Source organism: Schistocerca nitens, chromosome 8, assembly GCF_023898315.1.
Source record: "Schistocerca nitens isolate TAMUIC-IGC-003100 chromosome 8, iqSchNite1.1, whole genome shotgun sequence".
NCBI lineage: Eukaryota > Metazoa > Arthropoda > Insecta > Orthoptera > Acrididae > Schistocerca > Schistocerca nitens.
In genome coordinates, this window is record NC_064621.1 from 286,151,051 (window position 1) to 286,178,719 (window position 27,669).

The 27,669-nt window shown below is 45.1% G+C and overlaps 1 protein-coding gene across 1 annotated transcript in view; it reads left to right on the forward strand.

The window, feature by feature from the left end:
• Positions 1-27,669, forward strand: part of LOC126199526 (uncharacterized) — a 183,626-nt gene that overhangs the window by 28,765 nt on the left and 127,192 nt on the right. Inside the window, exon 3 of the mRNA XM_049936447.1 lies at positions 2,117-2,394. Within this exon, the coding sequence (XP_049792404.1) occupies positions 2,117-2,394 (278 nt within the window). The remainder of the gene's footprint in view (positions 1-2,116; positions 2,395-27,669) is intronic.

Genomic DNA, 27,669 nt, shown 5'->3' on the forward strand with positions numbered 1-27,669 from the left:
CACTAGTTCTCGCCTCGAGGCAAAAGGAATTTTTCTTCTTTCTCAGAGTACCTTTTACACGTGAGTCTAGTAATACTAGTTATGGCAGGCGAGAGAATGGATCAGGTCTTAGTGCCTTGCATTTGAAACAGTACAGTCATTGGTCCCTTAGACTTTCATAGACATGGCAGAGTCTAACAGTCGAATAAACCCGTAGGTAAGCTGGGAGGGGAAAGAAGCAATCCGAACCACAGATTTACTCTGACTCCTCCCCTTTCGTCCTCAAAAGTGGACAAACGGACCACCCTTTCTAATATTACCACTTTCCCGCGGGTTGGCAGAGGAGAATGAATGGCGGGAAACCCCCCCCCAAAAAAAAAAAAAAAATATGGCTGGCGGCTGGTATAATTAAAAAGGATAAGTAAATTGAATTCAGTTAAACTTCATCAAATCTGTTAACAATCAGTACTCAACTTCTGGTGCGTTACGAGTCCCAGGACTGAACCAAAGCACCACCTTAGGCGGCACGGTAGCTCAGCGTGTTCGGTCAGAGGGTAATGTGCCCTCTGTAATAAAAAAAACTGTGTTAACAGATCAACAACGAACTTAAATTGAAGTCTTACGACGTCCGCCCCGAGCAGATGCAACGAACTAAAGCGAACAAAATGAATATTTAAAAAAATAAACCTCCAAATGCTCTGCCGAGCCGCCCGCTGCCAGCCGTTTGAACGGACGGAGGAAGGCGCGCCGATTTTCAGAACCTCCTCGCCGGTCGACAGCATACGGCCGAATTACAAATTAGGCCGCTTCCGGCGCCACGCTCACGAAGATTCCTTTCGCGACGAGCAGTTAACGCCCCATACAACGGAGCCGCTGCTCGCGTCGCTTACGCTGATGCCGCGGTCTGCGTGCTGTCCTTGTAGCACCAGCAGAGAAGTGGCTTCTTGATGCCCCCGACTGCCAACTCTTCACGAGAGACCGTACAGCCAATTCTTAAACCCACGCGAACAGCCCACTTTTCCCCTTTCCCGCTATAGGGAGACACCGAAGCCTTCAATTGCGACAACGGCGCCACCGCCAGAAAACTGAGGGCGACTGCTTCACGGTACGCGCTGCGGTGTGCTTTTCAAAGCTGACTTTACTACGGCTCAGTTTCAGAAATAGAGACGTGGCGCCGGCCGGGGTGGCCAAGCGGTTAAAGGCGCTACAGTCTGGAACCGTGCGACCGCTACGTTCGCAGGTTCGAATCCTGCCTCGGGCATGGATGTGTGTGATGTCCTTAGGTTAGTTAGATTTAAGTAGTTCTAAGTTCTAGGGGACTGATGACCTTAGAAGTTAAGTCCCATAGTGCTCAGAGCCATTTGAACCATTTTAGAGACGTGGCAAATCGGATGATTCTTTTTGATGCACCCTGTATATTTCCGAACTTTCACTACTCTACATTTTTTGGTGTTGCGCTCTTTTTCATTTATATATATACTAAGATGGTATGAAATGAACACCCTTAGCTGCTTACAGGCGTTGACATACGTCAACGGGGACAGATGAAAATGTGTGCCCCAACCGGGACTCGAACCCTGGATCTCCTGCTTACATGACAGACGCTCTATCCATCTGAGCGACCGCTCATACGTTGAGAATGTGGGTTTCGCGAGAGGCGTGCCAGAGATAAATCCCTGCAGTCGCGCTATCCTCTGTGTCGTCGGTGGCTCAGCTGGCACGGTAGCTCAGCGTGTTCGGTCAGAGGGTTTAGCGACTCTCTGTAATACAAAACTGAGTAAACGGATCAACGAACAACCTGAACAATTCTCATCGGACGTCCGCCACGTACAAATTCAACGAACAATATAGATCAAAATGAGATCAAAAAAAAAAAAAAAGAAAGAAAAAAAGATGGATAGAGCGTCTGCCATGTAAGAAGGAGATCCTGGGTTCGAGTCGCAGTTGGGGCACACATTTTCATCTGTCCCCGTTGACGTATATCAGCGCCTGTAAGCAGCTAAGGGTGTTCATTTCATTGTAATTTCACTTTTTCATTGAGTGTATTTTTCCACTTCGTACCTCTGCTGTCGTAGATTCACAGAATACGTAACATGCGAAAGGGTTCGGCAGGTAAGTGGCGTGTGGCTGTGCGCAGGCAGCAGGAGCGGCACCTGGGCCTGGTGAACGCGTCGGCGGCGGCGGCGGCGCCGGCGCCGGCGGGTCGGCTGCGGCGGGCGCCGGCCGGGCCGGTGTCGGTGCGGCTGCTGGAGGCGGCGCCGCTGGCCGGCGACGACGCGCCGCTGCGCCTCGTGTACGCCGTCAGCGTGGGCGGCCGGCCCGTGCCCGCCGTCGCCGCCGCCTACGACATGCGGCTGCTCTCCGACGCCGAGGTGTCCGCCGAGCTGGGCATGCCCGTGCTCACCAAGGCTGAGCGTGAGTCCGCGCCCCGGCCACACCCCGCTGCCGCCGCTATTGTCCGCAGCCTGGCTTCTGCACTCACACACCGTGCCGCCCACGCTTCTCACGACGCTACGAGGAAAATGCTGTACGCTTCACCAACTGTCACGTCTCCTGATTCACTGAGTAGAAAGCAACTGGCACTATTGCATCTCAAATGTTCAAATGTGTGTGAAATCTTATGGGACTTAAGTGCTAAGGTCAGCAGTCCCTAAGCTTACACACTACTTAACCTAAATTATCCTAAGGACAAACACACACACCCATGCCCGAGGGAGGACTGGAACCTCCGACGGGACCAGCCGCGCAGTCCATGACTGCTGCGCCTTAGACCGCTCTACTAATCCCGCGCAGCCTATTAATTTTTTCTTTAGGGTCACCAGTTCTCTGAGTAGTTTGATATGCTCTCCAGTAGCACTTACACCCCACGTACTCAATTATTTACTGGATATATTCAAATCTTTGTCTTTACCTACAGTTTTCGCAACTCTAGAGCTGCCTCTTATCGGTCGCTGTGGCCGAGCGGTTCTAGGCGCTACAGTCTGGAACCGCGCGACCGCTACTTTCGCAGGTTCGAATCCTGCCTCGGGCATGGATGTGTGTGTGGTGTCCTTAGGTTAGTTAGGTTTAAGTACGAGGGTCACTCCAAAAGAAATGCACACTATTTTTGTAAAAATACAGTTTTCATTCTGCATGTGTGAAAGTTTTACAGTGTGTAGATACATCCTTCCCGCTTGTTTTCAGACTTATTTCAACCCGTTCTCGTTAGTGCCGCCGTCACAGCATGTCTTCAAGATGGCTGCTACACTTGCCGTTCGTCAGAAACACATCTTCAGCCCACAAGTGGCCCGTCGGGACCATTCGACCGCCGTGTCATCCTCAGTTGAGGATGCGGAAAGGAGGGCGTGTGGTCAGCACACCGCTCTCCCGGTCGTTATGATGGTGTTCTTTGACCGGAGCCGCTACTATTCGGTCGAGTAGCTCCTCAATTGACATCACGAGGCTGAGTGCACCCCGAAAAATGGTAAAAGCCCATGGTGGCTGGATGGTCACCCATCCAAGCGCCGGCCACGCCCGACAGTGCTTAACGTCGGTGATCTCACGGGAACCAGTGTATCCACATTTTTTTTAATTTTTTTTTTAGATCGAAATATAGTGGTTATCTTAAAAGTGATTTTGTTGATGGTTAAACCATCTCCAGAGTAGGCTACTAGGGAAACTCTTATTTGTGAACAAAAGCAACAATGGAGTTCTTGTGAAGTAACTTGTTTTGCACATGCGCTGCGAGCGAAAGCGGGCCACTCTTACCAATCGGAAATGTCACGAATCGCCTCTTCGAGGGTGGGTACGACCCCTACCTTCACGACCGAACATGTAAATTAATGAAACTTCCTGGCAGATTAAAACTGTGTGCCCGACCGAGACTCGAACTCGGGACCTTTGCCTTTCGCGGGCAACTGCTCTACCAACTTTTTTTTTCCCCAAAAAGAAAGAAAAAAAATGATTTTAAACCAAATCACAAATGTAAAGGAACAGGGATGGTGTTTTTTTTAATTTATTTATTTATTTTCAATAAAGATCACTCTGTTAAACGGAACATGTAGATCATTTCAACGTAGAGTATGTGCATTACATATTGAGTGGTGAGAGAAGCGTGAGGTTCATCATCAGCTGTCAAATGTGCACACCGACTGCACCCGGCACATCCCAACTGCGTGGGGGGTCAAGGAAGACTGCCTGAAGATAATTGGCAAAGGTTTTCCGATAGTGTGACCATCTATGAACCTCATTGTGGGCTTGCTGCAAGAAATACCAAAAGTCAAGTCGCGACTTGGCAGCATCCCCATAGAGGTACGCGATCGTCCAACCTTTGATCCAGATGATCGACTGTGATTTAGTCGCCGGAAAGTAGTCACTCCCCGGATGTAAGAAGGAAGCAGGGGTAATATGTTGCGGGGTCACACGGAGGTAGCAAGCCACCATCTTTCTTCCTAGGAGCCAGACGTCCTCCACCGCGATACAAGTGAAGCGGTGATGGTCGTCATCCACTTGGTGACATTTCGGGCATAGTGGAGTGTCCACTAGTCCAATTGCATGGAGCCGTTGGTTGGTGTTGAACTTGCCACAGGCGACAGAGAACCACAGTGCCCGAACGAAGGTAGGAAGGAATTTTTGGTGCACATGTCTCCAAATCTTCGGCCAATGCAACCTGGGGTGTTTGAGTTCAATGACATTACGACTTATCCGTCGTAGCAGCCAAACATAAAAATCCTTCGCGCATGGCGGTCTCGTGCGCGGAAGCTCGTTTCTGATATAACTAAGTTTCACGATAAATGTTGAGACATGCGCAAAATGTGGCGTAATGTTGCCCACCGCCACCGGAGGTGTGAGGGACGCTGGAACCAGGAGATCCAGTAGGCGGGATGTAAGAGAATCACGTCCGCTACGCCATTGCTTGTACATCGTGGCTAGAAGGAGCGCCGTCGCTCGGCAGTGAACATTCGTAAGTCCGAGTCCCCCCTTGTCCGTAGGGAGAGTGAGCGTTTCGTATCGCACCTTGAGGGGCGATCCAATCGTCACAAAATAGCCTAGTGCTGATTGAAGTCGACGTCCGAGCGTGAGTGGTAGGGGCAGGATCTGCGAAATATGCACCATTCGAGAAACCACATAAGTGTTCAGGTACTCGACTCGCTGCAAAGAATCAAGGCGCCGTAGGAGATGTTGTCGGACCATGGTACGTGTTGTCTGTAAAATACGTCGGTAGTTAACTGCTGCAGTATGTTTTACAGATGAGGTAAAGTCTATGCCGAGATAGCGGAATCGTTGCACATAAGGAAACGGACTGATTTCTTCCGGCGTAAGTCCCCTTCCAACCGGCATTGCCGCCGATTTGTTCATGTTCACTGCACTACCCGCCGTCACACTGTGGTCCAACAACAGTTCAAGGACCGTCTTCACCTCTTCCTCAGAACGAACGAGCAGCAGGAGGTCGTCCGCATAGGCACGACATTTGAAGGTGTAGCCCCGTAGTTCCATCCCAGAAAGAGAATTGGTGAGCCTCCCAATTAAAGGTTCCAACGCTATCGCGAACAGCAGCATCGAAAGAGGGCAGCCCTGGCGAATGGATCGTCGAATTTGAATGGGCCCTGCTATACGCCCATTAACCTGTACCAAGGATTGTGCGCCCCCATAAAACCTTGTAATGAGACCAGTAAAACGGTCTGGAAAACCCATTTGTTCCAGTACAGCATACAGATAGTTGTGGCGCACCTTATCAAAAGCACTGTCAAAATCAACCGCCACCATCGCCGCTTTAAGCCGGCACTCCTCCGCCAGCGCTATCACATCACGGCATTCGCCAGTAGCTGTTTGCACATTCACCGATCCACCCGGTGTCGTCTGTTCTGGAGATAGAACGCTACGAAGTAACATACGACATCGGGACGCTAGCAACCGTGCAAAGATCTTATAGTCGGCATTAAGCAGGGTGATGGGGCGATAATGTGTGACCGTAATTCCTGGCTTCGGTTTATGTACTGGCACCAGGAGGCCTTCCATAAAAGCCGGTGGAATAGGCGCATCGGAATTTAACATCTCGTTGTACATTTCCGTCCATCGCGGTGCCATTTCGTTGCGAAATTCTCGATAGAATTCAGCAGGAAGCCCATCAATGCCTGGGGACCGATTCAACGCACCTTGTGCGATCGCATCATGTACTTCCTCACAGCTAATGGCTTCCAGTAAGGTTCCCGCGGTTTCCACTGTCAGTGTACGGGAGACGGAAGTGGCTATACGGTCGAGGTCATCGACAGAGGCTGCTTCTTCCCGATAGATGTGTTGGTCACTGGGGCAAGGCCGTTGCCCTCAGAAACAACGTGCTGTCATAAAATTCCTGTGCTGTGAAAACGAGACAGTGGGAAACATCCACAAGAGATTGAAAAAGGTGTATGGAGATCCTGCTATCGATCGCAGTACAGTTAGTCGGTGCGCAAGCAGGTTACGTGATGAAAGCGGGCACAGCAATATTGAGGATTGTCCTCGAGTGCCGGCTGTTGTGGCCGAGCAGTTCTAGGCGCTTCAGTCTGGAACCGCGCGACCGCTACGGTCGCAGGTTCGAATCCTGCCTCGGCCATGGATATGTGTGATGTCCTTAGGTTAGTTAGGTTTAAGTAGTTCTAAGTTCTAGGAGACTGATGAACTCAGATGTTAAGTCCCATAGTGCTCAGAGCCATTTGAACCTTTTTTTTTTTCTTTCTCCAGACAATGTACAGAGAATTAACGAATTGGTTACTGCTGACAGACGCATCACAGTGAACGAATTGTCACGCTACTTTGAGATAGGGGAAGGAAGTGTTTGCAGAATACTGAAAGTGTTGACGCTAAAAAAGATTTGTGCCAGGTGGGTTCCCAGGATGTTGACAGTGGCTCACAAAGAAACAAGAAAAACGGTATACAGCGAACTTTTGGAACAGTACGAGAATGGTGGAGATGAATTTCTTGGAAGAATTGTAACAGGGGATGAAACATGGCTCCATCATTTTTCACCAGAGACGAAGAGGCAATCAATGGAGTAACATCATGCAGATTCACCAAAGAAAAAAAATTCTAAACCACACCTTCTGCTGGAAAAGCTACGGGTATGGCTACGGTGTTTCTCGATTCCGAAGGACTCTTGCTTGTGAACACCATGCCAAGTGGAACCACCATTAAATTCTGACGCATATGTGACGACACTGAAGAAACTTCAAGCTCGACTGAGTCGTGTTCGACCACATCGGCAAAAGCAGGACGTTTTGCTCTTGTACGACAATGCACGGCCACATGTCAGTCAAAAAACCGTGGAAGCCATCACAAAACTCGGATGGACAACACTGAAACACCCGCCTAACAGTCCTGACCTGGTTCCATGTGACTATCATCTCTTTGGGAAGCTGAAAGATTCTCTTCGTGGAACAAGGTTTGAAGATGATGACTCCCTTGTGCACGCTGCCAAACAGTGGCTCCAACAGGTTGATCCAGAATTTTACCGTGCGGGTATACAGTCGCTGGTTCGAAGGTGGCGTAAGGCAGTTCAGTGGGATGGAAATTATGTGGAGAAATGAAAATATTGTTCCTAAAGGATGTATTACACACTGTAAAACTTTCAAACATGTAGAATAAAAGATGGCTTTAAAAAAATAGTGTGCATTTCTTTTGGAGTGACCCTCGTAGTTCTAGGTTTAGGGCCCGATGACCTCAGATGTTAAGTCCCATAGTGCTTAGAGCCATTTGAAGCATTTTTTTACCGTGGAACGCTGATAACGCATTTCCTATCACCCTGTCCCGTTTTCTTGTCACTATTTTCCATATATTTCATTCCTTGCCGATTCTGGGGAGTACATTCTCAGATGTCACTAGCACACCAAATTTTCAACACGCTGCTATAGCACCCATTTCAAACGACTCTATTCTCTTCTTTACTCCGATGACAGTTTCGAAATAATGAGGACATTTTGCGGTAGTCGGTAATTTTCGCAGCAAAAAAGTCGAAGATTTTTCCCTGATTTTTTTTCCCAGGTTGGACGTATCTCTGCTTATCATTTGTGGTCGGTGGCGGTGCACTTCGTTGGACGTCGCAAAATAATGAGATGCTAATTGTATCCTGCAGTCGAATGTAAAAGCTATACCGATTTTACTCAAAAAACTATAAGAAAATATAGTAATGGTTCTTTGCATATTCTTTAATACGATAATTTCGTTAGAGAGGTTAGTTGAATCTGTACTGGACTGTTGTTCAAGAGCTAATATTTTGCCTTTAACTTCCAGTAGATCTGGACTAGTTAAAGCACCAAATACAGTACGAAGGATACTCCCTCCAAAATCAAACCAGGAACGTTTTCGCCTAGTTAAAGTTTTGTATGGCAAAGCTTATAAAAACAGTAAATCTCTTGAAACTTCCTGGAAGATTAAAACTGTGTGCCCGACCGAGACTCGAAATCGGGACCTTTGCCTTTCGCGGGCAAATGCTCTACCATCTTAGCTACCGAAGCACGACTCACGCCCCGTCCTCACAGCTTAACTTCTGCCAGTATCTCGTCTCCTACCTTCCAAGCTGTGAGGACCGGGCGTGAGTCGTGCTTCGGTAGCTCAGATGGTCGCCGACACGGTAGCTCAGCGTGTTCGGTCAGAGAGCCGGTTGGCCTCTGTAATTAAAAAAACTGAGTGAAGGGATCAACAAAACGAACTTGACTGGATGTCATGTGACGTCCGCAACTTGCCCGCGAAAGGCAAAGGTCCCGTGTTCGAGTCTCGGTCGGGCACACAGTTTTAATCTGCCAAGAAGTTTCATATCAGCGCACATTCCGTTGCAGAGTGAAAATCTCATTCTGGAGTAAATCTCTTGTTCATAATTAGCAAATGTAGACTCTATCTGCATTTTGGCTGTGATCCAGTTATTACACTAAGATGTACCCATTTCGAAAATTGTATCATTACCTTAACAGAACGAATTAGATAAATTTGCTTCTTACCGAATTGAACTGCTGCTGGATTTCACTCAGATTGTACTTGAGTACAAGTTTGGCATTACTTGTTGAAACTACCATATTTGATCGGGGTTCAAACAAAACACCTGTACTCTGTGGTACTATTACTACAGCATTAGTAGAATACGCTATCATAGCAAACATTAGAATAAAAATGAACATGGTTAATTAGTTCTAAATACTAGAGTTAACAATGAACATAAAATAAATGAGTTTCTTGTGATAACCTGTGGAATAAAAGCTTTAGTTCCACTTGTGCATTCGTGTAATAGCTTCAATACTAAATTTTCACAATACATTCACATAAGCACAAGGCTGAAATAAACACACGCATTGCACTCTCACACACTACACACGTTTACGCAGATTGTAGGGGTGTCTGGAACAGGATCGCTCGGAACGTGGCGGTGCCTCGGCCTCGAAGTCTGGACTGTGAACTCACGATTCTCGCTTCAAGGGTTTGAGAACAGCAGGTCTGCCTCTCGGTCGGTCCTCGTCATCTTGCAATGCTACAGGAAATCTACCCAGAAATGGCTTTACACGATTGACATGAATGACAATCGAACGAAAGGGCAATTGGAGCTTAAGAGTGACTGGCGACAACACCTCCAAGATGGTCCTTTCCAACAGTTCTGAAGCTTTTTGACTTGATTCTTCTTTAACACCACGTTGCTCAGATACACAAGATCTCCATCTCGATGCTGTGGCACTGCTGCTTGGCGGTCGTGTTATGTTGCTTGCTGAAGAAAGGATTGATGATTTCGCTGTTCCACTCCCCTCCATGCTTCATTTAGCTTGCATGCTAGGTCCCTTACGTGTTCATTGCTGATGCCGGCAGTCGATCGTGCAAAGTCCAAGGGCGAATGCATCTTTTTTCCGTAGACGATCTCATATGGACTTAGGCCAGTTGAGCAGTGCATTTTGCACTGTAACAACTTACCAAGTATGGTAAACAGACATCCCAATTGTGTTTGCTGCTCACATAATGGATAACCATTTTAATAAATGTTCTGTGGACTCTTCCATTTCCTTCAGAGTGTGCTGGTGTAGTCCTTAACTGAGTTATTTGCATGAGCTTACAAGTCGGTTTAAGTAATTCACTCATAGAATTCGTTCCTTGATCACTAATTATACTTAATGGTGATCCAAACTTAAGAATCCATTCTTTTGCAAAAACTTTAGTTTCAGCGCTCTGATCAGTATAGATATCATGAGAAGGTATCTAGAGAAATGATCTAACATTGTCAATATGTATTTGTTTCCATCTTTAGTCTTAGGCAACGGTCCTACGACAGTCTAGTCCCACTCGTTCAAATGGTTCACTTGTCTCTGGCAGTTCTTGCAATGGTGCTATACTTTTTCCTACATTATTCCGTCTGTTACAGGAATCACATTGTGAAACAAACTCGAAACCGTCAGCTTTGCGGCTAGGCCACCAAAACATTTGAGCTGTTTTAATGTTTGTTGCCTTTTTACGGCAATGTCCTGATAATGAATAATCATGTTGTTCCCTCATTATTTGCTCTTTCTGGAATAACTAGGCGGTTTCCTTTACTAGTGATTTTGTACAATAATCCATCTATTTCAACAAAACGTTGATCATTTCTCCATAATTTGCATTGTGGATCTTCTTCTTCAGCTGCCTTTAACTCTTCTTGTCGACTTATTGTAACACAAACACCGACTTTTCGACTCATTGCATCAGCATTCACATGTTGTTTACCAGGTCAGTTAATAAACTTAAATTGGTACTCACTCAGTCTTAATGCCCATCTTGTTAATCTGGAACTTGGATCCTCTAAGCTCAATAACCATTTAAGTGCGGCATGATCTGTAACAACTGCAAATTCTCTTCCTGTTAAAAAAATGGCTCTGAGCACTATGGGACTCAACTGCTGAGGTCATTAGTCCCCTAGAACTTAGAACTAGTTAAACCTAACTAACCTAACAACATCACAAACATCCATGCCCGAGGCAGGATTCGAACCTGCGACCGGAGCGGTCTTGCGGTTCCAGACTGCAGCGCCTTTAACCGCACGGCCACTTCGGCCGGCTCTCTTCCTGTTAAGAAACATCTTTTATGTGTTATACCAAAAAACAAAGCACAAAGCTCCTTCTCAGTAGTAGTATAATTACATTCTGCTTTGTTTAATTGTCTGGATGCAAATGAGATTGGATGTTCATGACCATCAACTTCTTGAGACAAGATTGTACCTATGGCAAAATTGGATGCATCTGTGGAAAGAATAAAAGGTTTACTGAAATCCGGGTATGCTAACACTGGGGCTGTGGTTAGAGCAGTTTTAAGTTCTTCTATTTCCTTTTTGCACTCTGTTGACCAATTAAATGTGGCTCATTTCTTCAGTAGCTGTGTCATTCAACGTGCTATTTTCGCATAACCGGCTATAAATCGTCTGTAGAAATTTGACAATCCCAAGAATGATTGTAGTTCTTTCAATTTATGTGGTTCAGGAAAATTCTTTACATCTTCAATTAATTTTGGATCAGGTCGAACACCTTCACTGGTTATAACATGACCAAGATAGTTAACTTTACTTTGTGCAAAATGACATTTATCTATTAATAAAGACAGGTTTGCGCTTCTTATACGCTCAAAAACAGCTTGTAGTCTCTCAGTGTGCTGCTTCATGTTTTCACCAAAAATTATTACATTATCAAGGTAAACAAGTGCTTGTGTTGGGGGTGAGCCCTCGTAAAACTGAATACATCAGGCGTTGAAATGTGGATGCTGTTACAAATGAAGTTTTTGCTTGATCATCTGGATGCACTGTTAACTGGTGATAACCACTTGTTAAATCACATACTGAAAAAATTCGACATCTGCCCAAGTAATCCAAGGTTTCCACTAAATTTGGTAAGGGGTAAATGGCGGGTGTGGTCACAGCATTCAAAGATCGGTAATCAACACAAAAACGGAACTGTGGTTCTCCAGAAATTGATTTCTTCTTTACAATTACAACAGGAGAATACCACGATGGGTCTGAAGGATCTCTTGGTTTTATAAGTCCGGCTTGTGATTGTTCTTTAACCGTGTCTTCTACCAACTCTCTTTGACTAAATGGTATTCGATAAGGTTTCCGTGTGATTGGGGCTGCATTCCCTGTATGAATACTATGCTGAACTAAATGAGTGACTGGTAAATTTGCACGTTCTCGGAATAAATTTGCATACTCCAACAAAACAGGTGCTAAAATCGTCTGTTCACCAGCTGTCAAATGTTCTGTCTTCTTCCAAATCTTGCGCTTTATTTCATTATTAACTTCGTCTTCTCGTTGCAGTTTTGCGGTACTGTTACCAAAATCTGTGTTTATAACTGCAGCGTTTGGAATCTGTTTTACGTCACTTTTACTCGACAGTTCTGCAACTTTCGTTCATGACAAAACAACATCCTCATTGCTCATATTCGTTATTGCAACCGGGGCTTTTGCGACATTCTGCTGCTCTCGCCATTCTAACGACACCTACACTTCTAGCAACATAACAATGCATTGAATCCAGTAACTTACTTTTCTCGGATCGCTCAATTAATAACAAAGTTCCTTCCTTGCATCGGGGTGACTTAACTTCAACGTAGATTGTCTTTCGTGCTCCCTTGGGAATTTGTTGAGGCTGATCAATCTGAACATCGACTCGGACGGTTTGAACTGATGCATCGTTTGGGCGGTCTATTCCCACGACGTCAGTATTGCTGCTTCTTTGAGTACGATCTGAAGAACAGTTTCCTAGGTTGTAGTTGCTACGACCTAGTCTGATCTTTCTTTCTGCGACAAATATCTCTGCCTCGTTAGCAGACAAGAAATCAAATCCAAATACATAGTCATAACGCGTTTCGTTATTTGAAACTACTTGCACCCTTGTTGTGTATTTATCTTTATCTTTATTTTCACCTTCATCTTGTCTTTGGGCAAGAATTAATTCTACTTCAACTTCTCCATAGTTAAGTAGTTTTCCTCCGTTTAACCCTCGCACTTTTAATAACGGCGGTTTCAGTTTATCCCGACTATCTATGCCACACCACATCAATGAGGTCTGTGCTCCTGTGTTAAAAAGTAGTTTGATGTTTCTTCCACGATACAAGCACCTACCACGAAGTCATTTTGTTCTGATTTTCACTGGAACGAATAGGAATCACTGTATCTGGTGAGTTGCGGACGGAGTGGTGGCCCGTACGTCCCCGTACTCGTTTAAAGCTCTGCCAGATGGTCTGTTGTTCGCATTACTTTTCTTCTTGTTGCGACAATCTCTCGAAACATGACCCTGCATCCCGCAATGATAGCAGATCCGATTCTCTTTACAATCCTTATGCTTGTGACCCAGCTGCCGGCCGTTGTGGCTACGCTACAGTCGCAGGTTCGACTCCTGCCTCGGGCATGGATGTTTGTGATGTCCTTAGGTTAGTCAGGTTTAAGTAGTTCTAAGTTCTAGGGGACTGATGACCTCAGGTGTTAAGTTCCATAGTGCTCAGACCCATTCGAACCATTTTGTGTCCCAGCTTATTGCATCTGTACCATTGTACTTTTGTGTTGAAAACTCTGCATTCTCGTTTCTGCATCTCATTCGGTCGTCTTAGGGCTTCAACGAAACCAACAGCTGATTCTACTGCTTCCTGAAACGTTTTACATCGTGCCAATCTAACAACTTTGCTTACTTGAACTCTGCGAACCCATGAATGAATGTGTCCAAGGCTCTCTGGTCGGCTTCGAACAACTGAATGCGATTTTCATTTTCATCTTCTACTAACTCGTACGTTTGAGCGTATATGTTTCGAATTCTGTTGGCAAACTCCTCGACAGATTCGTCTCGTCGCATTCGCAAACTTTGAAGCTGCTCTCTGTAAAATCTGATCGTGTTTTTACGTTTAAATCTCTGAACAACAACCATTCAAAAAAAAAATGGTTCAAATGGCTCTGAGCACTATGGGACTTAACATCTATGGTCATCAGTCCCCTAGAACTTAGAACTACTTCAACCTAACTAACAACAACCGTTCTAAACTCATTGTAATCTTCTGTTTTCAGGCAAGTAGGCTCCACGCTAATGAAATCTTGTGCTGCTCCCTGAGTTCTTAATTTGGCAACCACTAGCTTATCGGAATCTGTCCAGGATCCCAACAGGGCGGCACCTTCATTTTTACGAAAACACACTTTCACATCATCTTCGGGTTTCCCGCTAAACACCGGTACTGATGGCAATAATGAAATATTCTTTATTCTAGTTGTACCTGTACTGCATGATCTATCAAATGACAAGTATTTCGGAATGTTACGCTCGCTTCTTTCTGCTTTTAACTGCCGTATCTCGTCTCTCAGTTCATTAATAACAGTTTGTAGATCGCCAACGTTACTCTGACTGGATTGCGACATTTCCCAGGAGACGATACATTTAAACAGTGGGAAGGTTTCACATATTGTGAATATGTATTAGCATCAGTTACTTGTGACAAATGAAAATTTCTGCCTCACGAGGACTCAAACAAGATTTTCCCGCTTGTCACGAGGGGTCGCCTTAACCACACTTTTTTTTCCGGTGAAGAGAACAACCCGTCACTATTTATTTTGCACAATTGGTTCCTCGTGGTAAGCAAACAACAATAACATAATGATATACAAAACAGGAGAAGATCGCCCTCCCGGCAGGACAAACATAAAGGGCGCACACCCGCGACTGCATACGATTAGTTACAAGTTGATCTCCTTGTCCTGCAGGCGAGGTCCGTGCACGTCGTCTCGAAGAAAAATGACATGTGGTCGCTGTCATTGGTCCTGTTCTGAGAGTCAGACACTCACTATGAAGTTACCTTCTCATACCCCAGCACGGGGAGAGTTCAAGAAAGCAGTGCCTAAAAAATTGGCGTAATATTGCCGATATCGCGTTTGGTTCTGAAGACGAGTTAAACGCTTCTGCAGAAAAACCAGAAAATCAAGTTTGCTGTTGTGACCATCTCGGAAGAGGATATCGACATTCCATTGACCCACGCCACGACATTAGTCGTAGTTCTGGGGGAAAGTGACTCATCCGGAAACAAAAGTGGCTATGAGACTACTGTATATGGGGTCGTGTTAAGATGAAATGCAAGCATTTTTCTCATCAACTGCCACGTCTCCGCAGAATATCCGCACTCCAGGCGTTGCACATCAGTGTCAAAATGGAGAGTTGGCCATGTTAATAGTATGGAGCCTTTGCTACGTCATATGTTTCTTGCCCCCACCCCCCACCCTCCCCCGACCCCTCCATGAACCATGGACCTTGCCGTTGGTGTGGAGGCTTGCGGCCCACAGTGACACAGATAGCCGTACCATAGATGCAACCACAACGGAGGGGTATCTGTTGAGAGGCCAGATAAACGTGTCGTTCTTGAAGAGGGGCAGCAGCCTTTTCAGTAGTTGCTAGGACAACAACCTGGATGATTGACTGATCTGGCCTTGTAACATAAACCAAAATGGCCTTGCTGTGCTGGTACTGCGAATGGCAGAAAGCAAGGGGAAACTACAGCCGTAATTTTTCCCGGGGTCATGCAGCTCTACTGTATAATTAAATGATGATGGCTTCCTCTTGGGTAAAATATTCCGGAGGTAAAACAGTCCCCCATTCAAATGTCCTGGCGAGGACTATCCTGGAGGATGTCGTTATCAGGAGAAATAAAACTGGCGTTTTGCTGATCGGAGTGTGGAATGTCAGATCCTTTAATCGGCCAGGTAGATTAGAAAATTTAAAAAGGGAGATGGATAGGTTAAAGCTAGATATAGCGAGAATTAGTGAAGTTTGGTGCCAAGAGGAGCAAGACTTCTGCTCAGGCGAATACAGGGTTATAAATAAAAAATCAAGTAGTGGTAATGCAGGAGTAGGCTTAAAAATGAATAACAAAATAGGAACACGGATAAGCTGCTATGAACACCGCACTCAACACATTATTGTACCCCAGACAGACACAAAGCTCACACCCACCACAGTAGTACAAGTTTGTATGCAAACTAGCTTAACAGATGATGAGGAAATCGAAGAAATGTGTGATGAAATAAAATAAATTATTCAGACAGTTATGGGAAACGAAAATTTAATAGCCATGGTGGACTGGAATTCGATAGAAGGAAAAGGAGGCGAGGAAAATGTAGAAGATGAGTATGCGCTGGGGGAAAGGAACAAAAGAGGAAGCCGTGAGGTAGAATTTTGCACAGAGCATAATTTAATCTTAGCTCACACTTGGTTTGAGAATCATGAAGGAAGGTTGTGTAGGTGGAAGAGACCTGGAGACATCGGGAAGTTTCAGATTGATTATATAATGGTAAGACAGAAATTTTGGAACCATGTTTTAAATTGTAAGACTTTTCAGGAGCAGATGTGAACTCTGATGACAATTTATTGGTAATGAACTGCAAATTAAAACTGAAGAAACTGCAAAAAGGTGGGAATTTAAGGAGATGGGGCCTGGATAAACTGAAAGAACCAGAGGTTGTAGAAAGTTTCAGAGGAAACATTAGGGAACGACTGACAAGAACAGGCGAAAGGAATACAGTAGAAGAAGAATGGATAGCTTTGAGAGATGAAATAGTGAAGGCAGTAGATGATCAAGTAGGTAAAAAGACGAAGGCTAGTAGAAATCCTTGGGTAACACAAGAGATACTGAATTTAATCCATGAAAGGAGAAAATATGAAAATGCAATAAAGGAGGCATGCGACTGGAAGTGCAAAATGGCTAAGCAGGAATGGCTAGAGGACAAACGTAAGGATGTAGAAGCATCTATCACGAGGGGTAAGATAGATATTGCCTACAGGAAAATTAAAGAGACTCTTGGAGAATATCAAGAGCTCAAATGGAAAACCAGCCCTAAGCAAAGAAGGAAAGCAGAAAGGTAGCAGGAGAATATAGAGTGTCTATACAAGGGAGATATACTTGAAGGTAATATTATGGAAATGGAAGAGAACATAGATGAATATGAGATGGGAGATATGATACTGCATGAAGAATTTGACAAAGCCAGAAAGACCTAAGTCGAAACAAGGACCTGGGAGTAGGCAACATTCAGTTAGAGCTAGTGATAGCCTTGGGAGAGCCAGCCATAACGAAACTCTTCCACGTGGTGAGCAAGATGCATGAGACAGGTGAAATACCCACAGACTGCAAGAAGAATGTAGTAATTCCAATTACAAAGAAAGCAGGTGCTGACAGATGTGAAAATTACCGAACTGTCAGTTTAATAAGTCATTGTTGCAAAATACTAACACGAATCCTTTACAGAAGAATGAAAAAATTGGTAGGAGTCGACCTCGGGGAAGATCAGTTTGGATTCCGGAGAAATGTAGGTACACGTGAGGAAATACTGATCCTACGACTTCTCATAAAGGTAGATTAAGGGGAAAAAAAGCTACGTTTCTACCGCTTGTAGACTTTTTGAGGCTAATGGAATGTAATCGAATTAAACCAAGTGTAGCTGAGGGAATTAGATTAGGAAATGAGACACAGTAGTAGATGAGTTTTGCTATTTGGGAAACAAAATAACTGATCACGGTTGAAGTATAGAGGATATAAAATGTAGACTGACACTGGCAAGAAAAGCGTTTCTGAAAAAGAGAAATTTGTTTATATCGAGTACAGAATTAAGTGTCAGGAAGTCCTTTCTGAAAGTATTTGTATAGAGTGTAGCTATGTATGAAAGTGAAATATGGACGATAAGCAGTTTAGACAGAAGAGACTACAAGCTTTTGAAATGTGGTGCTACGGAAGAATGCTGAAAGTTAGATGGATACATCACGTAACTAATGAGGAGGTATTGAATAGAATTGGTGAAAAGAGAAATTTGTGGTACAACCTGACCAGAAGAAGGGATCGGTTGGTAGGACACTTTCTGAGGCATCAAGAGACCGCGAGTTTAGTACTGGTGGGAAGCTTGGGGAGGGGGGGGGGGATTGTAGAGGAGGGAGACCAAGAGATGAACACAGTAAGCAGATTGAGAAGGTTGTAGGTTGCAGTAGTTACTCGTAGATGTAGATTCTGGCACAGGATAGAGTAGCTTGGAGAGCTGCATAAAACCAGTCTTTCGACTGAAGACCACAGCAACAACACGTTCTTGGTTGGCCACTATATATAATGTCATCCGGGCGTCCGAGTCGAGAAAGGGCTGGTTATTGAAAGCCAGACCACGGACCAATCTATAGTAATTTGACGGTGTTCCACCATATTCCTGTAATGTCCTCTCATCTTCAGGCAGTAAACATCACATGCTGTAGGGGTTCCGAGGCACGGGAGATGGGCGTGGATGTAACTTAAGTTAACGAAAAAGTCTTGACGAGGGAAAGCGATGAGGAAATATGCCCCACTGCAATGGGCAGTTGTCGGGAGCGGGCAGCCAGATCTTTCCATGAGGGTGCCCGAAAAGCTGTGTCGATGTCGGGTCCACAACTTTATCACCGTGTTGACATACAGGGGGCCCCTCTGACTTGGACATTGACAGATATCGCTGGTGGGTATCAGACCCTTGCTGACGAAGTAGCCAAAGAGCGCCATCAACCAAAGCCCGTCTTCGACATTGGTATAATTGTGACGAAATGTGGTATTCTGGACGCTAGGTGAACATTGATATAAGAACCCTTTTAACCATATTTAATGTCAGGAGCAAGTTGACTCTGACGCTAGCGCATATCCCTTGAAGAAGGCGGGTGAGCCAATCACGGCATTCCGCCTGTTGTCGCGTATGAAGACAGTCCTCAAACATTTAAGCGTGTCTTGTAGTCGGAAAGGGGCCACATTCCCTTCCTGGAGACCCCTGCCTATTACCATTGCTCCTGACGTCGCTAAATTCATTAGCACTTCAGCTTTCCGAGCATGCATCCAGTGGTGGTCCAGACCTCTATATGTCAGGCAACCACAATCCTGATGTGGTGTCCGAAAGAACAGACACCATGCAAACTTCGTAGCTGTAAAACATGCTGAAGAGCCAAAGAAACTGGTATAGGCATGCGTGTTCAAATACAGAGTTCTGTAAACAGGCTGAATACGGCGCTGCGGTCCGCAACGCCTATATAAGACAACAAGTGTCTGGCGCAGTTGTTAGATCTGTTACTGCTGCTACAGTGGCAGCCTATCAAGATTTAAGTGAGTCTATACGTGGTGTTACAGTTGGCGTACGAGCGATGGAACACAGCATCTCCGAGGTAGCGATGAACTGGAGATTTTCCCGTACTACCATTTCACGAGTGTACCGTGAATATCAGGAATCAATCTAATCTCCCACTTCGCCGAGGCCGGAAAAAGATCCTGCAAGAACGGGACCAACAACGACTGAAGAGAATCGTTCAACATGACAGAAGTGCAACCCTTCCACAAATTGCTGCAGATTTCAATGCTGGGCCATCAACAAGTCTCAGCGTGCGAACCATTCAACCGCACATTATCGATATGGGTTTTCGGAGTACTCGTGTACCCTTGATGACTGCACGACACAAAGTCTTACGCATTGGCCCATCAACACCGACACTGGACTATTGATGACTGGAAACATGTTGCCTGGTCGGACAAGTCTCGTTTCAAATTGTATCGAGTGGATGGACGTACACGGGTATGGAGACAACCTCATGAATCCATGGATCCTGCATTTCGGCAGGGGATTGTTCAAGCTGGTGGAGGTTCTGTAATGGTGGGGGTCGTGTGCATTTGGAGTGATATAGGAACCCTGATACGTCAAGATACGACTCTGACAGGTGACGCATATGTCTGATCACCTGCAATCACTCATGTCCATTCTGCATTCCGACACACTTGGGCAATTCCAGCAGGACAGTGCGACATCCCACAGGTCCAGAATTGTTACAGAGTGGCTCCAGGAACACTCTTCTGCTTTTAAACACTTCCGATGGCTACCAAACTCCCCAGACATGAACATTATTGAGCATATCTGGGATTCCTTGCAACGTGTTGTTTAGAAGAGCTCTCTACCCCCTCGTCCTCTTACGGATTTATGAAAAGCCGTGCAGGAGCCATGGTGTCAGCCCTCAGCATTACTTCAGACATTAGTCGAGCCCTGCAGGAGTCATGGTGTCAGCCTTCAGCATTACTTCAGACATTAGTCGAGTCCATGCCACGTCCTGTTGTGACACTACTGCGTGCTCGTGGCGCTCCTACAAGATAATAGGCAGGTTTACCAGTTTCTTTGGCTTTTCAGTGTATTATGTAAGTTGGAGGAGGAGAGGGGAGGAAAGAAAGGAGAGGGAAGAAATTGTTGATATCAGCTGTAGGACTTTGTATGGCATCAGCGACGACGAGTGAAAATGTGTCAGACCGGGATTCGGGCCCAGGATCTCCTGTGCCTACTAGGCATTTGCATTAACCACTGCTCCACCCGCACACAGTGTTCATCGCAACTACACCGGACAGTGTCGGTACGCCCCTCGGCCGACCCACATAAAACTAACCATATAACTGATTGGCCTCGATGGGCAATGATTCACCACATTCAGTGCGGATGCACAATTACGTCCTACTTCCTGTGGGAATCTCATAGTTGCGAGCATGGGGGACGTGGACAGGAGCTGCAGATGGGTGGCTCTAGGTGGGAATGTGGGTAGGCCAAGAGGTGTGCCAAGGTAGCCATTGCAGTCGCGATAGCCACTGTGTCCGTATGGTGCAATGGTTAACACAGCTGCCCACTAAGCACGAGACACCAGGCTCGAATCCCGGTCTGACGCACTCTTTCATTTGTCGCCACTGATGCTGCACACACTATTGATACGGCTGGTATCAGTAATTCCTTTCCTTTCTGCCCCTCCTCTTTCATTTTACATAACAATCCAAATGCTTGCACGTTTGCGAGGTGCCGGGGCTAGCAGTGTATTTAACACTAAATTCTTCTAGAATCTACATATGTAAATGATGCTCTAAGCCCCCCCAATTCTAACTCCGACTTTTGCTGTTGCACAAGGATTAAAAAAAAAAATACGCGAACTGACTCTAATCAACCCTGCCAGTGGAGTAGAAGAGAGTTTGGCACCTGCAATAATTTAATTTGATAAATAAGTTAAATAGACGAAGGTTTCATTAACATAGTGAGGAATGATAGGGTTGCTCTACCGATTAACAGAATGAAAGTTCTGTCCAAAATAACAATATGATTTATTAATACTAAACACAAAATAATAAACAAAAACACATGAAACATTTACAATACATCAAATTGGCTCAAATTGGATACTCAAACAAACGCTGTGAATGTGAAATTGTCCCTAAACTAGATTGTGAGGATTATGACGAAGTGGTATGTGGAGCCAATTCCTTGCAACTCAAATCTTAAGAGAAAACACATAGCCAACCCAACATTAATTGCTGCTGCCCAAGACAGAACAAAGTTAGAAAAAGACGAACAGGCGCGCTCTGCTGAGCTCTGATTATCACCTAGGAAAATCCCTGTCTGCCGGTGCTGCGGACATACATTACCAATCTGTCTTCTTAACTGCAAGAACACGATTTGGCGTACCGGAGGCGATGGCTGGTTGCTTAGACGTCCTCGACCGAAAGGCGAGAGCCGACTACCCCTGAGCACCCGTACAGGCCGAACACAGAACATTCCCGCCCTCACGACAGTGGCTGTGGTTAAACGTTCCAATCAGCAACTCGAAAACCGGCGGAAAATTCCACTCCATTGCCGGAGCACTACCATTCCACCAATGGAGATTCTTGGCGCCAATTTCTGCGCTGATTTTGCTACGTCACGGAGTTATGCCATGAGCAAGCCAATCACAGTTACTATTTTGCAGAAAGCGCGGGAATTTTCCCGCCACAACTGCCTGGGTACACAAGTCATTCCCACGCCTCGCTGGTAGCCCGCCAGAGAGTGTTTTCGCTAAGTTTCTGCGAAGTAACGGAACCTCTAGCCCAGCCGCTGCTTCAGCCCCCTCCGGGCGTGTCTTTTGACAATGTCGGCGTCTGGAAAGCATTCACACCCATCGGCTTACCCTTTCGAAATCAGCAGAGCCCGCCTGTCACCGGACCACCCGGGTGACGAGAGACGCTGCGTGGGAAGTCCGCGTGTGAAGGAATAGCAACTTTCCACCGCATGCAATTAGAGAGGAGAATCGTAAGATAGAACTATGAGAGGGGGCTCATGCCACCTCTCACGTTCTTGAATGTAAGCATAGGAAGACCAATTTTATTTTTTGTATTGTCATTTTAGCGCCGTCAGGCGTGATTTTATTATTAATGGTGACAGTGTCTGTGGCTGTGCAGTAACTGAATTTATTACAACACAGTGTCCCTCAGACACGTGTGCATGTCTAATACATTTATGGCTTAAAAGATTATATAAAAAAATAACATTTGTCTTTCTATACATAGTTTCACGAATGTACAAGCATTTGAACTGAGACTGTGTGACATATGGTGGTTTCGACCAGCACTGGGGGCATGTTCAGACAACCGTAGTTGTTAAGGCGATCGCTCGTGTCAAGCGGGAAATTCGAGTCCAAGTCTCTCTCCGGCACAAGTTTTCATTTGTCACAAGTAGTTGACGCTAATACAAATTCACAATATGTGAATCCATTTCATGATTTCCACCGATGCAAATCGTTAAAGATAGTGTCTGTTCCTTCAGACATACCTGCATGTCTGAAGGACATTGGATTGTAATAAATGCTGTTACTGCATAAACACAGACACCGTCGCCATTGAAAACATTAAAACAGGACGCCAGCGCGACACCGCAAGCCGGCCGCTGTGGCCGAGCGGTTGTGGGCGCTTCAGTCCGGAACCGCGCTGCTGCTACGGTCGCAGGTTCGAATCCAGCTTTGGGCGTGGATGTGTGTGATGACCTTAGCTAGGTTTAAGTAGTTTTATGTCTAGGGGACTGATGACCTCAGATGTTAAGTCCCATAGTGCATAGAGCCATTTTTTTTTTTCGACACCGCAAGTTCCGGTCTCTATAGTACTCCCTGGCTCCTATACGTGGCACCATGGACGCCACCAGAAGACGTCGTGTTCGCATTACTGTCTGCATTCAACCGTTCCCTCGGCAAGTCCTTTTTAAGACGCCGCACACTGACCGCCGCTCCCAGATCTCGGAAAATTGCAGTCAGAATTCATCGTTACAGTACGATGCTACTAATCTTAACAGATAGCCAATGACTGTATTGTATTTTGTAACCGCTAACTAGTGAACCAGTATGTATGGAGGACAATTCAGAAGATGACCTATCACAGCAGTGTTGAAGGACTCATAGCATTCGTAGTGATGCACAAGCAATCTTTCAACTTGTGCATATTGTAAATAAATGCGTGAATATTTTATTTATTTCATATATGTATAATGTGTTAAGCTACCTCGTAAACTACGGCCATAACAAGTAGTACTTGGTTCATGATCATGAGGAAAATCGTAGCGGTTAGTAACGAACAATCTGGTGATGATTAATACCCAACTAGCGATTTGCGGCTGGTCCCGGAGGAGGTTCGAGTTCTCCCTCGGGCATGGGTGTGTGTGTGTTTGTCCTTAGAATAATTTAGATTAAGTAGTGTCTAAGATTAGGGACTGATGACCTTAGCAGTTAAGTCCCATAAGATTTCACAGAGATTTTGAACTAGCGATCGGGATAGAAGTAACACAACATCTACTACTGTTACAACTTCGACTTTAACGGTGCATGTAATTCCCATTCTCATCAATATTACCTGTATTAACTAGTTGGATAACCGGAATCCTATTTTAGATCGTACGTCACGCTAAAGACCTCAACTTCGATATCACTTCATGTTCAGTGTTTAACTGTATGACTGCTTTATTTGCTCTACTGTGTTAATTCCACTTTCCTGTCATCTCAGCATTACTACTGTCGTGACTCTCCCGCTTCCTACTACCAGTTTTTCCCTATCGACCGACATGCTGATATACGAGGGCTAGTCGGAATGTAAAGAACGATAGGTCGCGAAATGGAAACAATAGTGAAAATCAAAACTGTTTTATTTGCAACAGTTAGCTACAACTTCCAGCTACTTATCTTCATAGTTGCCGATCCGACTTAGACGTTTGTCGTAGCGCTGTACCAACCTTCCAATACCTTCGTTATAGAAGGCAGCCGCCAGTGCTTTCCGCCAATTCTCTACGCTGGCCTACAGCTCGTTGTCTGTGCCAAAATGTCTTCATAGCCAGCGGCTCATGTGAGCAGATCTGAAACGCAGAGGGAGACAATTACGGGCTGTATTGTGGGTAATCAAACATTTCCAATTGAAAACGATGCAGGAGCATCTTCATTGCCCCTGAAGAATGCAGCTGGGAATTGTCTTGAAGAAGAAATCATACGACAGTTATGTAATGTTGGCTGCATAGCTTCAGGCGAAATTTCTCACCAGGTCCTCGTACTTAGCGTGAGACACTATTGTTCTATGTATCTTTATGTGCTCCCTGTGTGCTCAGAACTAAAAAGAAAGACGTAATGCGATCGACGGGCATACTAGAGACACTGCCCAACACACCTGTGCAAAACTTCATACGGTTTTCACTGTGGTTTCCATTTCGCGACCGATCGTTCCTAAGTTTCCGAATAACCCTCGTATGTTACGTTGCTCTTTATGGCCAGTTAAATGGGTTACGAGTTCACTTTAAAACGAATTCACCAAAATTATTTATAACCCCCTCTAACTTACAAATCATTCGACAGGAAATTATAAGCCTTCCGTTGTTTACGTTGTTAACCTTCGTATTAACACCACAGTTTTAAATCCGTCTACTAAAGCCACACTAGCGCTCATCCGACTCTATTGTATCTATTGCTAGGAGTCCGGGTGATCAGTGTTTCGTAAAGATTGTTCTTTATGTGCGTTTGAGAAAGTGAACATCCTGACGAAGAAATAATTATCCATGATCTGTATCGTTACGACCTCCTACCAGACAGTAGGATAACAAGTCATTCCGCCCCAACTCCGTGAGCTCACCACTGTGCTTTCTGGGACCGGCCATCTCTGCGTTGCGGTGGTATACACATACTACCAGTACACTGCAAGACTATCTCAGAAGGGCTACACGAGTCGCTGTGTCCGATTATTGTGCGTTTAAAATTAGTTGCGACTTTTGACGTTTGGCTCACCGAAGGTGACATGACCCCGTTGGCCGGGTAACATCAACGGTGAGCCGGCTTTCCCATACAAGCCGCCAGCAGTTCGGTTGGTAAAGCGTGCCTGTTGCCACACCGTGGATAAACAGTACCACGTGGTGTCACGCATTAGAGGCAGCTACGTTGATTAGCTTACGTTGTAAAATGATATTTTCTGGCGTTGAAGCGTTCTTTAGTCGTCAGGTATTCGTTTTGGCGCTGCATTAACAATAACAGCGCAGCGCCGGGAAAGTCTAAGAAATTACATGGTTTGTTATGTACGTAATCTGTGAATGAAAAGGTATAATTTGGTAAAATACCCACTCTTAAGTTATTGCTCAGTGGAGTATGGGAGACGCCACGAGTCACGTTCCACTAATTCTTTTGAGCAGGTTTACATACTGAAATTATTATTTTTTTACCTGGTTATTACACATCAGGAAAAACAGATTTTAAACTGAAATTAATCCACGTTTTTTAAGATCTATGACTGTATTACAAAATTTATGAAACGATTTTACATCTTCAGTCACTTTAATTTAGCAATATTTATTTGCACGACACGTTTCAGCAGCACGCTCGCGTCATCAGGTGCCATACAGTTACACATACACAAATTTTTAATTATAGATTTTTTAAAACTGTGATAATGTCTGTTTGCTTAATGTGCTAATGAAGCAGTACACAGAAATTTGTCACTGTCCAGAAAGATTTATTTACAGGCGTCCGTAATTAAAGTTTTTATTTCAAAACGCTGTAGAAAGGGAACCACTGCTCGGAATGACGTCATATTTGAACAGCATATTTTTCACGTAGGTGGAAACATCATCGAAGAAAAAAGATTAAAGAAAATTTAACCAACAGATAAAGCTGTAAGTGACAGCATATGCACAGTAACAGACGCACGGCACACGGCACTTCCTCATTTTGAGTCCAAAACACCCAGCATGACTAGCTCCATGAAGGATCGCACGCTACTGGGAAAGCTCTTTTACAATTACGGTGGCCGGCCGCGGTGGTCTAGCGGTTCTAGGCGCTCAGTCCGGAACCGCGCGACTGCTACGGTCGCAGGTTCGAATCCTGCCTCGGGCATGGATGTGTGTGATGTCCTTAGGTTAGTTAGGTTTAAGTAGTTCTAAGTTCTAGGGGACTGATGACCACAGATGTTAAGTCCTATAGTGCTCAGAGCCATTTGAACCAACAATTACGGTGATACTGCGTCAGTAACCCCGCAGAAGTTCCGGACACGCAAGAGTGTGAAAAAAGGAATTGGTCCGATGTCTGCTAAGGGTCTGGAGAAAATGGTTACAAAATTCGAAAAGACGGATTCTTTTGAAGTGCTACGTAGCAGAGAGACGAAAACAGTTGATCCGACTTCTGTCGAAGACGTGGCCACAGCATTTCAGGGCGGTTAGAGCGGTGGTGTGCAAGCTTGCAGTGCACGGGGAATTACCCGAACGTCAGACATGCCTACGAGCACGGTATATAAAATCCTACGAAACATCTTGCATTGCTATCCAAACAAAACCACCCATATTCAGAAGTTGCTTATTGATGCCGTGCCAGCAAGACAAATGTTCGCTCCGGAATTTTTTGCTCGCTTGGAGGTAGACAATGAATGACCATAGAACATTCTGTGGACAGACGAAGCCCATTTCCATCTCCAAGGACATGTCAATACACAGAATTACAGAATATGGGCAACGGATAATCTGCACGCTCATCAACCGGTACCACTACATTCTGCAAAGGTGACTTTGTGCCGGCCGCTGTGGCCAAGCGATTCTAGGCGCTTAAGTCCGGAACCGCGCTGCTGCTATGGTTGCAGGTTCGAATCCTGCCTCGGGCATGGATGAGTGTGATGTCCTTAGGTTAGTTAGGTTTAGGTAGCTCTAAGTCTAGGGAACTGATGACCTCAGATGTTAAGTTCCATAGTGTTGTGCTGAGAGCCATTTGAAACGGCTCCTATTACCTGTACCACCAGTGGAGTGGTAAATGCTGTGAGCGTTTTTTTTTTTTTTCCGAACCAACGTTATTCCAACCCTTTAACATCGTGAGTGTGTATGTAAGATCATTTTTATGCAAGATGGCGCATCAGATGCGGTACGACCATGCCGTGATGGATGGGCTTACCTCACTAACAGTGCTACAATTGTGCCTACTGAACTTGTGCAGTCATGCACATTGAACAATACGGATGGTATAATGTGCAAGTCAAACCATAGCGTTCATATTGCCATTCATCTGTCATTTGTAGCCGACCCCATTTACGTTCAAACGCTTACAGCGACATCTAAAGGTAAAATTGTTGTTTTTTTTCATGACATTTACCCCTTCGTCGATAACATGCTGTTCAAATTTTACGTCATTATGAGCAGTGGTTCTCTTTCTATAGCGTTCTGAAACTGGAACTTTAATCTCGGACACATTGTACTTTTGTGTGCACCATTAAGAGTGTTGCATATTTAGATAACCTCAGTTATATCTCTACTTACGTTGTTGCTGAATAAATCCTTGTCCGGTACATACAGCACAAGAACAAACAACTCCGTCATTTCACACTTTCACATACTATTGTTTACATTTCGGATATTCGTAACTACTAAGATAAAACCTGCCATTTGCTAAGACGGCACGT